At 41.5% G+C, this 12850-nt stretch overlaps 1 protein-coding gene across 1 annotated transcript in view; it reads right to left on the bottom strand.

Moving 5' to 3' along the window:
* INSC (INSC spindle orientation adaptor protein) overlaps positions 1-12850 on the bottom strand; it is a 1419009-nt gene that overhangs the window by 729219 nt on the left and 676940 nt on the right. Inside the window, exon 4 of the mRNA XM_078681025.1 lies at positions 1210-1555. Coding sequence (XP_078537151.1) covers positions 1210-1555 — 346 coding nt within the window. The remainder of the gene's footprint in view (positions 1-1209; positions 1556-12850) is intronic.

Here is a 12850-nt window from a genome sequence, read left to right as displayed (position 1 = left end):
CACAGCTGCCCCAGCAACGGGGCGTCCCGGCGCTGTATAACTCTGGGGAACCCGTCCTGGCTTTCCCTGTGGGATGGTCCCTTGCTGGGAGTCCCCAAGGTGGAGCCAGGCATCCCCGGAATTGGTGGGGCCGTTGTGGAGATTAGGCAAGCTAATGCCCAGAGTTGCCGAGTGGAACCCCTGATTAGAGTAAGCACCGAAGCGAGAATTATCGAGTCCGCTGACCAAGATCCATGACCCTGCCGCGTCGGGAATTGAACCCTGGTCCCAGGCTGACTTCTGCTCTCAGGCCTGCCGCCTCTAACCAGTGAGCCACACTACTCCACTAGTCCTAGGGAGGTTACCACGATGGAAGCCATATTAATTTGGCCTTTTTTCTCTATTGTAGTCACATATATTATTTGTCTTATCTCCAACAAGAACCAAAAATTGGATGTACTAGTTGACTCTGATTAAAGCTTTTGATATTTATCGACAACAAGGTTCACTCTTAATTATGAACTACTACTTGGTCTTTATTTTTTTTGTTTTGACAGGATGGCTTGTGATCTATTTTCGGAGTTTTGCTTTAGTCTGTATAGCTACCAATGTCTTTTATGGGAAGTTGTTGTCATAAATGATCTCCCTAGAGACCTCCATCTCCAAACAATATTTAGCATTATCTATAATGCTAGATATACCTTCATATACTTATGTGCATCAGTGTTTTCCTAATTTCAATACATTGTGCACAGATTTTACATAAATGGATACATAGCATCTGGGAGGCACTGGAGATGTAACACTTAGACGTGCGATGTCATCGAATAACAATATTGGTTTAATGTTCTTCACAACACAATCATTTCTTGCACCTTTGCTTTCTACAATGAATGTTTCTACACTACATGCACACTAAACCTTGCCCGCTGTGGTGTAACAACACTTGAAGGGGCCACCAAGCAAAATTCATGGAGGGGCCACCCACGATACGGGCCCAGTCAAGAGCTCTCAGGTCGAGTGTCGGCAGCCCGTGCACTGGACATCGGGGCCACCCAGCACCGTGGGGGCTCCTCGGCCTATTATAACGCCACTGAACCATGGGCATATTTTATTTACCTGGACTGTCACTGTTCTCCCCTTTCACTGCCTCACTGTCCCTTGTGAATGAAGCTGTGTTGCATGTCAGTGATTTACATTAATAACAGATTATGCCCCAGAGCATCCTACCTCATGCATCTCCTCGAGTGAGTTTCTGGTGAAGGCATTGTACTCATTTATCATTGAATGCACGTGGCAGTTCGTTCTGACGGCCATGCTGTGAACCCTGTGCCACCGGTCCTTTTCAAGCTTGTCTACTATCCTTGTCAGCTCTGTACTGATGATCCATGCCCTTCTCAACAGGGTCTCCAGGTTATCGACGGCACTGTGCTGCGCAGACAAGATCAACTCGCTGGCAGTATCGTCGTCTATGCTGATAGGCTTTGACTGGAGGATGCACATGCACTCACATTCGGTCATTAGCTTCAGGTCCTCCATCCATCGTTGGACCGAATCCACTTCAATAATATGCAGACTAAAGTATAAAATGAAAATAAAATACAATTATCATTGATGTAGCAGAAACTGCATTTTATTTGTAGGAGTGCATTATATTCACACATATAGAGCGCACCCGCATATGATCCTTTGTTGTGTTAACATGGAGTGTCATAATTTAGAAATGTAATAAAGTGAAATATGAGGTATTTAGGCCATTGAATAGTAACTAGAAGAATGAACATAGAAAGTAAATGTAACTAGCTGAAAACATTAATGTGAAGTACTTGTATTGTGCAACTGACAATCCTTCTTTTATTGAAGACGTTTATTAAGGTGTCATTTTTTATGTAGGTAGGAATACTAAGGGAATGGATCTTCATTTCTTATGGAATTCCATAAAGCTCATATGCCATTTCCTTATGTTAGCAGAATCTTGTAGGTTTGAAATGAAATTTCACTGGAAGCACTCACATTAGAATTTCACCTATGCAGTTGATTTCGTTCTCTCTCACATTTTGTGTTGCAGTATGAAGAAGCACCCTTGTTAACTAGAATAATGTCTTTGACTGAAGACTTTGGTCTATCAGCAATCTGATACTGATGGGTTGGCAGGTATTTAGATCTTTCATCACCTAATTCTCACACGCTTGCTCAGCGCCAAGATGCTCCTTCCGGAGCGAAAGTTTGCGCTTAACAAATACCCATAAATACAAATACAAATACAAATTTGTTTTATTAGTCAGGCAAGGAAAGGAGACTCATTGTAATCTTAAGCCGATAAGGGAAACTGTTGTGTTTTCACACCAGAGAGGACATGCAAATCAAGGTCAACATGTTACAGTTCAGGAACACCGATATCCTGTGGAAAGTTACCTATGAAGATAGTGTTCAGAGTGGATGGCGTGACCTGCAAGGACTCTTGGGAAAAATGCCTGTGGTAATGTGATGCTAGAGTAGGGGAAGTACCCACTTCTTCTCTGCCTTTGTAGAGAGAGCATCGTAGAACAAGCTCTGTCTCAATAACTTTATGCTATCCAACCTATTGATGGTGGAGAGACTTCTTAGGGAGACTCCACACGCTGCCACCTTTTTATTCCTTTTCCTGAGAATGCTTAAGTAGATGTTAGTGTAGGGATAGATTGATGCCTTATTTTCATCAATCCTCGATACAGGGACCTTTGGACTCAAGTGTTCTGATCCTCTGCATCCTATTTCCTGAGCATGTTGCATGCCCCAACTTTATTAGCTGATTTGGCTTTATGCAGATTCTCATTGTATTTTTAAACTCTAGTTTTGAGGTGTGTTTATTTTTGGCTTCCCACTAAATTACATAACCTTACGTAGTTGTCTGTGGTCACTGTGTTAAGAGAAATTCTTGTTGAATTAATAATGACTTCCTCCGCTCTACGCTTACACACTTCTGTAAAGAACCATTGGATTGTGATTCTAGAACAGGTCCAAAACGTATGCCCCCGGCCCTACCAACATGCTACTGGAGGCCATACATCTTTCAAAATAAAGCAATATTACTAGATACCATTGTAGTTTACTACAGTGTCTTTTTAGACATTCCCAATTAGCAACAAACAAATTATAGTATAAGGTAACCTACAGACTTTGTAGATGTAGGCAGGGCCTAGGGGCTTTGAGAACTGATGACGCAGCAAGGCTCTAGGAAAACATCATTTGTACATTTTGATGGCTGGAGCTACAAAAGAAATGTCAAAGGCCTGTTGGCAGCAAGTTAGCCATCTGTGCATGGTTTACAGACCATCAAATAAATTAATTGACACTTAAATATCTTAAACGAGGTGCATGATGCTGGAGCAGCATACATTTGCTGTGACGTTGCACTAAACAAGTGATTAAAAACCTTTTTTTTACAGCAGTAGCAGCTGGTCAGTGTTTACTACTACACATACACTACAACCAAACATAGCAGAGTTCTTAGCATAGGGCAGACATCTTCAATCTGTGGGGCGCGACCCCCAGGGGGGCCGTGGAGTCCTGGGAAGGGGGTTGCGCATTCCCCAGCCTCACTTTGCCTGGATTCTAAAACATTTGCTTTAATTTTAGAAAAAAAGACAGTCGTACTGGCACAGCTAATTTCCATCGTTTAAAATGCTTCAGCTGAGTCTCCTGTGCTTTGAAAAGCTTTCCTCCCAGGGTGCCTGGTCTCCTGAAGGAAATGCAAATGTGCCCCATTAGTTAATCGGCGAATGTAAAGGGTTCTTGGGACACGGTGAATCACTCCAAGCTTTGTGACGACAAATAATTAATTTTTTCTTTAAAGTGGTAGTGCAAAGAGTTAACAACTGAAGTGTTTGCTTTTACTTGTACTTACACAGCAGCCATTAGTACCCTTAAGGAGGTGTGGAATGGACATTTAGGTAAAAAAGAAAATGCATTACATAGTCCCTGGTTTTATTAAAATCTACATTTTGGAAGCATCATTTATTTTAAAACTATTCTGTATCAGTCTTTATTTTACTGTGTGTAATGCAATGCACATATAAAATAATAACTTACATACTCATAGAGCTTTCTGTCACAGGCTGTGACCTCGTAGCACTAAAAATACACTATTCTCCACTGCATCAACCACGATTGAATTCTGTGGCTCTCTGGTTACACACAGACCTCTGCAGTGCATTAACTAATTGAGGTTTCATAATGTACTACAGTGCATTTCCCACTAAGTAACAACTTTTTACTTTTATTTGTCATTTACGCTGCATATTATTTTATATGTAGGTACCTGATGGCGAAAGACCTAAAACACATACAGAATATTTGGAGCTTATTTATGAGAGGCTTGCACCGCCAGAGCATCTGCTTTTTTGACGCTCCTGCGTCTCAACTATACCTATGAGGTGACGTAAAGTCACTCTGCATGGCTTTGATTGGCCTCATAGATAGTCATTAAGACAAAGCAGGGCAAGTTGCTGCCTCGCCTAGCTCTGCATCAAGGAGGTGTTCCATGGGTGCTGCATGGGTGTTCCCACACAACACCCATGGATTTTGATGCTGCGCCATATTTACGAAATCACTTAAACGCAGGGCAGCACCAAAAATGTACCAGTGAAAACATTTCTCCTCATTTTTTCTTCTTTCCATGTGTGCTGCATTCTGAAGCTCACATAGAAGGAAGAAAACATCTCTCAGGATTGTTGTTGTGAGGGAAGGTGCCCATTTCTGCACAAAAACAATTCTGCCTATGTTGATGCTAGGCAGCAATTTTTACATCAACTCAAGGGGAACGTACAGGAATGCACCGTATTTTATAAATATGGTGCGTTCCTGCCTTTTCACATTGGCATTGGGCAGCGCCGCAAGAAGACTTGCAGCGATGCCTCATGCCAATTCCTCATAAATGAGGCACTTTGCTTTTAGCTACACCTTTTACCATGCCCACACGCTCCCTGACCTTTGGTTTGCTAAACATTGTTTAATAATATTTCCCCACTGTAAAAATTATTGTGCGTGGGAATTGGGGGTGTTTATGGTTGTCAATGATAAGTACCAGGTTTTAGAATTTCTTTTCAGGAGGGGGTCCTCCTCAATTCGGAGTTGTTCCTAAAGAACTCAATATATACTTTAGGAATACCTAGTCAACAATAAATATATATATAAAATCGAAAATATATATATATATACATATATATATATATATATATATATATATATATATATATGTATATATATATATATCTGTAAAACACCTTTATTCTCAAATAAGTGGAATTAGCACTCCGTAAATGTACAATCTGGCTTGTTTATTCTCAGTAAAACATCTATATATATAATATCTATAATGTATGCATTCACAAGGCTATGTTATATTACATTAATTGTGCATGGACCCCCATCCTAAGCGCCCCTCCTCACTCTGTCTTCCCTCTGCTGCGAGCATGCAGCCGACTTCTTCCTGTGCTGCCTAAAAGAATGACTTGACCTTTGTCCCAGAAACCGGGGCATGAAGTGAAAACTATGAAAAGTGTTGGGACTCCTGGACAACCCTCTGAAAACCGGGACTGACCAAGGAAATCCTGGACGTCTGGTCATTCTAGCCTAGAACCGAGAGGCAGGGGGCAAACAGTTGAAGGTGCCCATCTGCCAATAAAGTGTTGGTAGCTATAGGAAACTCCCACAAGAAATGCCAATAGGTATGGCTTTTTGTTTCGATGAGTATTTGTTAATAGTTGGCTAACTTTCTCTAGTTTTCCCCCAGCTATCCTCGAAAGCAAATGCCTTTAAGAAGCAATACTTGGACAACAATATCTTGGGTTGCAATATGTTGGCTACAACATTAGTGGAATTAAGGTTACACTCTTTTTGAGTGTTCTGTAAATAAGTCAGATGTTAATGTTTTTTATCATAATTGGTTATCTTATAAGGGATGTGCAGCAAAACTATGCACAGTAGACCTATGGACAAATGCACATGTACCTGAAATACATTAGTTTCTGAACTAGCAAAAGAAGGAAATACAACAACATATTTTCATGATGCAAAGTGAAACAACACATGAAAGTGCTAGGGTGACTAGGGAACAGAGCTTAGTCTTTTTAACAAGTAAAGTAATTCAAAACACACACGTTCTAAACAAAAAAGTGATAAATCCGTCTTAAAATTTTATGTTTGCAAAGTAAACGCATCAAAAAACAGACACTTGGCTTGCATTATGAGTTACATATCACAGCAGTCTAACAAAAGGACCGTGTGGTTCCCCATCACCAAGACAAATACAAAAAAGATAAATTAACAGTCCTCAAAATGCCAGAACTTTAATAAACCCTGTATCCAATCATTGGCAAATTATGAATACCTCTTACTAAGTGCATCTGCACGACACCCTAATACACACGCCTTTTGCCATGAGAAGTGGTCTGACTAGAGAGGGCAGTCCCTTGCCACACCCTAATATTTACACCCACTGCCCTGAGAAGTGGTCTCACCAGAGATCCCATTCCCCGCCATACTACGCATGTCTGTCATCTTTGGATGTCGTATGACCAGAGAGGCAAGCCCCTTCTCACAACCTACTATGTACATCTGTCGCCCTGGAAAGAGGTCTGACCAGCGAGGCCAGTCCCTTGTCATACCGTACTACAGAGGCTTGTAGCATGGGAAGCAGTCTTACAAGAGAGTTTAGTTCCTCTTCATATCCAACAATGCACTCCTGATGCCTGCAAAGCGGTCTCGTACTATGTGCACATGTAGCCCTTTATTTTGTTTTAACATTTCTTTTTTTTAAAACATAAAGAATCTACGTTAAACAGTACAGCTTAAAGTAAGAATAATATATATAGAGGTAAAAATTCCATCAAGTTCTGAATCATTACACATGAGTTATTACATCAGTTATGAACGCTTGGGAGAGTACAGATATTTCCATGGTAGACATTCCAATCATTCCAGATGGAGGACCATTTCTGGGGGCATCCCCGCACCACATACACTGTCTTTTCCCTGAAAATGCACCAGTCCATGTCCACCTTCCAGGCCTCCAATTTGGGCGGGTGTATCGCCCACCACAATTGTGTATTGTTTTGTTTCGCAATCATTAAACCCAGTGTGACCAACAGTGTGCATTTGGTGTTGAGGTCTGTGGGCTCCCACACATTTAGGAGGCACCACTTTGCTTCAGGGCTGATAGTAATTGTGAGAACCTCACTAAGGACTTTGTGTATTTTATGCCAGTAGTGCTGAATCTGCTCACATTCCCACAGGAAATGCATACAATTTCCCTCCAGGCACCTCTTTGCTTCTGGGCCGATAATAATTGTGAGAACCTCACTAAGGGATTCATGTATTTTATGCCAGTAGTGCTGAATCTGCTCACATTCCCACAGGATATGCATACACTGCCACACTGCCTCCAGCAACCCCCACTCCTCGCCCTGCTCATACGCACTAGACAAGGCCCATTATGTACACTCTGTGCAGAATTTTAAGTTAAACGAGTCGCAATCTGGCTGAGATGGCTACCTCTTGGGGAGAGGTCACCACCTCCTGCCAGTCATCGTCATCCAGCACTATTCCATCCCTTTACATGTAGCCCTTTAAATCGATGTAAGTGGGAGGCCAATCTGTTGCCACACCCTAGCCTACTATGTGTGCCCGTCACCCTCAAGTGCAGTCTGACTGAAAAGACCAGTGCCTCAAAACACCATACTATGCACACCCATCACCCTGGAAAACGGTCTCACAGGAGAGGCCACTCCCTTGCCACACCCTACAATACATGCGCATCACCCTCAGAAGTGGTCTGACCAGAGAAGTTAGTCCCTCACCACACTCTACTACAGAGCTTGACACCCTGTGAAGCTCTATGACTGGAGAGGCCAGACCCTCATTATACCCTAGTACTGTTGCGGTGATTCTGTGTGTGCACAGAACTGTGCGTAGGAAACCAGGACCTCAGTGACTTGTGGTGTACCAGAAACTCCCCTCAGTACCCAGAACCCCTATCCGACTAGCATCAGTGTCTCATTCGTTCTCCGTCCTAAGCGAAGCTACACTCTTTCGTTTGTATTTCTCGTATAAATCCACAACATGCATAATGAGAGACACGGTAACGTTTAAAATATTTATTTCAACGACGTGCTCTAAGATGCAGTATCTTGGCTAACATAAGCAAGCATATGATTAGAGATAATACAATCAGCATTGTTACAATTCCATAAAACACTAAGTGAGAAATCATATTATATTGATAGTGGAAACAGGTCATAAGCGCCTTGTGTACCACCCTACCCTTGCTCTAAGCTAAGTTTTATAATAATAGGTCTCTAAGTTTCAACAGGGAACCCCATACCTCAAAGATCAGCTTAGGTGTATCACATCAAAGGATCAGCCAGCTCTCTTGTGGAAGGAAAGGTTTTCTTCAAGTGGCTGCAAACCTGCATGCAGTGTAATATTAATGGCACTCGAATTTCAGCTTCTTGCAGCTAGATGCATATTATGTCTAGAGCGTGGGCCGATCACATTGAATCAACAGCATATATTGTTATTTGACCTTGACGCTGTGAGCACAAGCTGTACAGACATAGGCTGCCATGTAAGTCTAGGGATGTGTAAAGCAGACCATTCTCATGTGAAGAAAATCAAGCAAGTTAACTTACAACAGCAGATATATGTAGTGTTGTGTGCAAAAGCAGCACAAGTTGCAAAATGGTGTTTAAACTTCTTATGCGGTTATGCTAACATAGCAATGTGTGCAGGCATGCATCCTTCTTCACTACAGTACATATGTCCATCACACTAAAAAACGATCTGACTGAGATGCCAGTTCCTTGCTACACCGCACCACAGAGGCTCCTTGCCCGGAAAGTGGTCTTTAAGTCCCTCACCCCACCATACTATAAGTGCCTGCCACCCTGGGATACAGTCTGACTGGTGCTACCAGACCCTCATCGCACCTCACAGCGTAAGCTTGTTGCCTTGAGAAGTGTAACAGAAGGTTATCCCTGTTAGGCAAGTACATTAGAGCCTATACTTGTTCATCATTTTGCATAAGTTTCAGTTCTATGGCATTACATTATTTTTAACTTTGATCATACATTTAATTAAACTTAATAGAATTCCTAATAAGATAAATTCCAAGGGATCATAAAAATCTCAGCATGCATTATACATTCAAGGTAAAAATACAGTTACTGTTAAATAGAATTTGCTGCTGGCTGTTTCCCCATGGGTGTACCAACTGCGAATAATACAAAATGAATCAGCACAATGAGTATCTACTCATACAACATATGCAAGGGATTTCATCCAATGTATATCGTGTGATTCTCGAGTGCCAAAAAGATAATAAAAAACAAACCGTTTTTAAAGTTTCCACTGTTTTCTCAGAAGCGGAACCTGCACTGGAACATGTTAGCAGTGTTCTGTTTTTAAAAAAAGACCAATAAATGTTTCTAGCAGAATGAAAACAAATGGGAGTACATTTGACATTAAGTATATACAGATAGCTATCTCTCTACCTATCTATCTATGTATATATATATATATATATATATATATATATATATATATATATATATATATATATATATATATATATATATATATATATATATATATATATATATATATATATATATATATATATATATATATATATATATATATATATATATATATATATATATGTAAAAATACCTTTCCTCTCAATAGAGGGACTAAGAACCTCCTGCTAATTTCATTGTAAAAATCACAAGGCATCATAAAGTGCAGTGTGTCCTGAGGTGAGAAGTTATCGCACTAACACAGGCCTATATCCTCTGGTTTACACCACCCCGTCAGGTTGCCGAGCCGAGAAGTGAATTAAATAAAAATTAAACCTGATCAGGAGCCAGCGATGGAAAGGCTTGGTCACTATTCTCAGATATGGCTCAATTAGTGGAGAAGGTTTTATCAAATAATGAGCCGTGACACTGGGTTTCTTTAGCTCCAGCTCTTCGCGATCCATCATCGAAATATTAAAAAATTGAGGTTTAACCCATTTCACGTCTTCTTTTTTAATCCCTTCCGGAGCATTAAAAAGTTCAGGGCGCCCCAGTTCAAGAAACATAGACTTAACGTAGGACAACCACGATATTGTACTGGCTTTATCCAAGGAAACACAGTCCTGCATGATCTGATGGTTCAGAGTTAAATCTGGGTTAAGCCAGGTTTTAAGCCAGCAGACCAGCGGGGCTATTCTCAACAAATCAGACACATAACCCAGCCCCAGTTCCTGATGGATAACACAAGTTGGGGTTGATTAAGGTATAGACAGAAGAGTACGTAAAAATCAATTTTCTGCTGTCTGCATACCTTCCAGCTGTTTATAACCCCAAATGGCTGATCCAAACATAGCAATAGCCCGGCATGTGGATCTGTATATGTTAAGCATGGCTTCAAGACGCCTAGCCACCAAACTCTGTACAAACTGTCGTTGATCTAGCTACTGCATTTTTTTAGCTTTCTGTTGGGGGACCCAGGAACATCTATCATCACATAAGGCCCCCAAATAAGTGAAGGAGGTCACCCTGGGCACCTCTGCTCCATTACAGAAAAAAGATTTTGCTTTTCTGTTTCTTTGGCCCATTGACATGATGTGTGATTTCGAGATTTTCACTATCAAGTCCGGGGACTTCATATAGGCCCCGAAGGCATCCAAAAGCCTCTGGAGGCCTATAGCTGTAAGAGCTAAAAACATCAGCGTCGTCCGCATATAGAAACACCGGAATGGTCCTTTCTCCTACATGCGGAATGTCCAAGCTTGCCTTGTCTAAATTTTTATCACACGCATTAATATAGAGTGTAAAAAGTAGTGGCACCATTATACAACCCTGACAGATGCCTCTACCCGATTTAACGTGCTGTGTGCATTTGCCACCCTGAGTGACCCTAATTGTTGCTGAGACATCCCGGTGTAGATCTGCCAAAAAGTAAACTAGGCAAGGAACAATGCCCATAACAAGCAAAATAGTCTACAGCTTCGATCTGTTGACCAGATCGAATGCTGAGGAGAGGTCCATAAAAGCCATCTGCAGGGAGCCTTCTTTGGCTATGGTATATTTGCCTATTAATAAATATAAATTAAGGCACTGGTCCATAGTGCTTCTACCTTGTCTAAAACCATATTGTAGATTGGATAAAACCTCATTGTCGTTCACCCAGTCCATGACTTTAGCTAGGATCACTTTGCCTAATATTTTGACTTCAGAATCGATCAATGATATTGGTCTGTAACACCCTGGATCCCCTCTCAGTCCCTTTTTAAAAACTGGTATAATTGTCGACAGGGACCAAGATGCAGGAAACCCCTGAGCACCTGAGGCATTAAAGACATTTGTTAATATCTTAGCCCAGAATTTAGGGTCACATTTATACAAATCTGCAGGGACATAATCAGGGCCAGGTGCTTTACTAGATATCTCTTTTATCGCCCTTTCAGTATCCTCCTCCGTAAAAACCAACAGGGGTAAAACCATATCATTTTCTAAGCTGGGAAGGGGTCCAGAGTCACATTAGAATCATAGATTGCCTCAAAATGAGAAAGCCACTTTACCTCTGTAATATTACTTTCCAGAACATCATTCTCTATGCCGGAAAAAAAGGTGTATTAACAATAGTCCAGAATCTCAAGCTATCCTTTAGGACTTCTACAGATAAAAAGTGCATTCCAGGCCTCTTCTTTAATCTCATTTTTCTGTATATGAACCACAGACTTATACGGCTTCTTTAGAGTGGCTATCAGTTCCCTGTCTCGAGGAGTATTTTTCAGTGCTTGAACTAGATTTCGATGGGCCCGTGAGCAGTTGCTATCAAACCACCTTTCACCCGTTTTTAATCTGGGTTTGGTTATCAAAGTGAAATCGGAAGCTATTTGGACCCAAATACCTTCAAAGGCTCTGATAGAGCAAGCATCGCATCGCGACTTGCTCGAGTCAAGAACCTCGGCCGTGTGTAATCAATTAATAAATTGTACGTCTTACTAATCTTTTATTTTCATATTCGAACAAGGTAGAGGAAGCTTGCGTACGTGTATTTCTAATACAACTAAACAATGTCTCTAAAACATGGCCGCCGCTTGAAAAGTGCTTCTGCGCATGCGTCAGTCACACTCACGTGACCTGACGTAGTTATAAGTTTTGGAGGGAAAGGGTGCGCATGCGTAATACACAGCTTTCGTGAATAACGTGGTAATGCTCTTGTGAGTGTGTATATGTTGCTAACATTTAAACTGCATAGTATATTTTTATAATGATAAGTTTGAAGTACAAGACCAATGATGTGTTTACATACATTTATTTCTATGTATTAATTTGTTCTCGCTTACTTTTCATGTACTGCGGGAAATGGGGGTCCGAACCGGTTGGGAGCCATATTGAGGGTCTCTTCTGCGCAGACTCGTGGTGCACTGAAAGGTGGCAACATTGGACAGTGGAACTCAGCCAGCTGGCAGCCACCGTCAAGATGCTCATGGGAAAGCCACCTCTGCCCTACGAGAACGGAGAAAGTTGCTCCTTATATGATACAATGTGTGTTGCGCTGCTGTTTGCCGTACAGTTTCTCATGGTAACCCCAATCTTGCTAGGCGGTACCCAGAGATGTAAATTAGGCCTCCAAATAGTCTATTCTGATTGGTGTGTTACCCAAAGCCTACCTTAGGACCAATCCAAATTGAGGGATTCTGACACTTTGCAACATTGGGGGGTGGTACACCGTCCCCAAACAGTATAACTACCCTGGGTTCACCTAGGGAAGTCGCCCGACTTGTCTGGTTTAGCTGACCTGTCACTGACCCAACGCACTCAATAGGTGACTGAAGATA

The sequence above is a fragment of the Lissotriton helveticus genome, chromosome 3_1, assembly GCF_964261635.1.
Source record: "Lissotriton helveticus chromosome 3_1, aLisHel1.1, whole genome shotgun sequence".
Classification (NCBI taxonomy): Eukaryota; Metazoa; Chordata; class Amphibia; order Caudata; family Salamandridae; genus Lissotriton; species Lissotriton helveticus.
The sequence above is the reverse complement of the archived record's forward strand: the minus strand, read 5'-3'. Positions and strand labels throughout refer to the sequence as shown.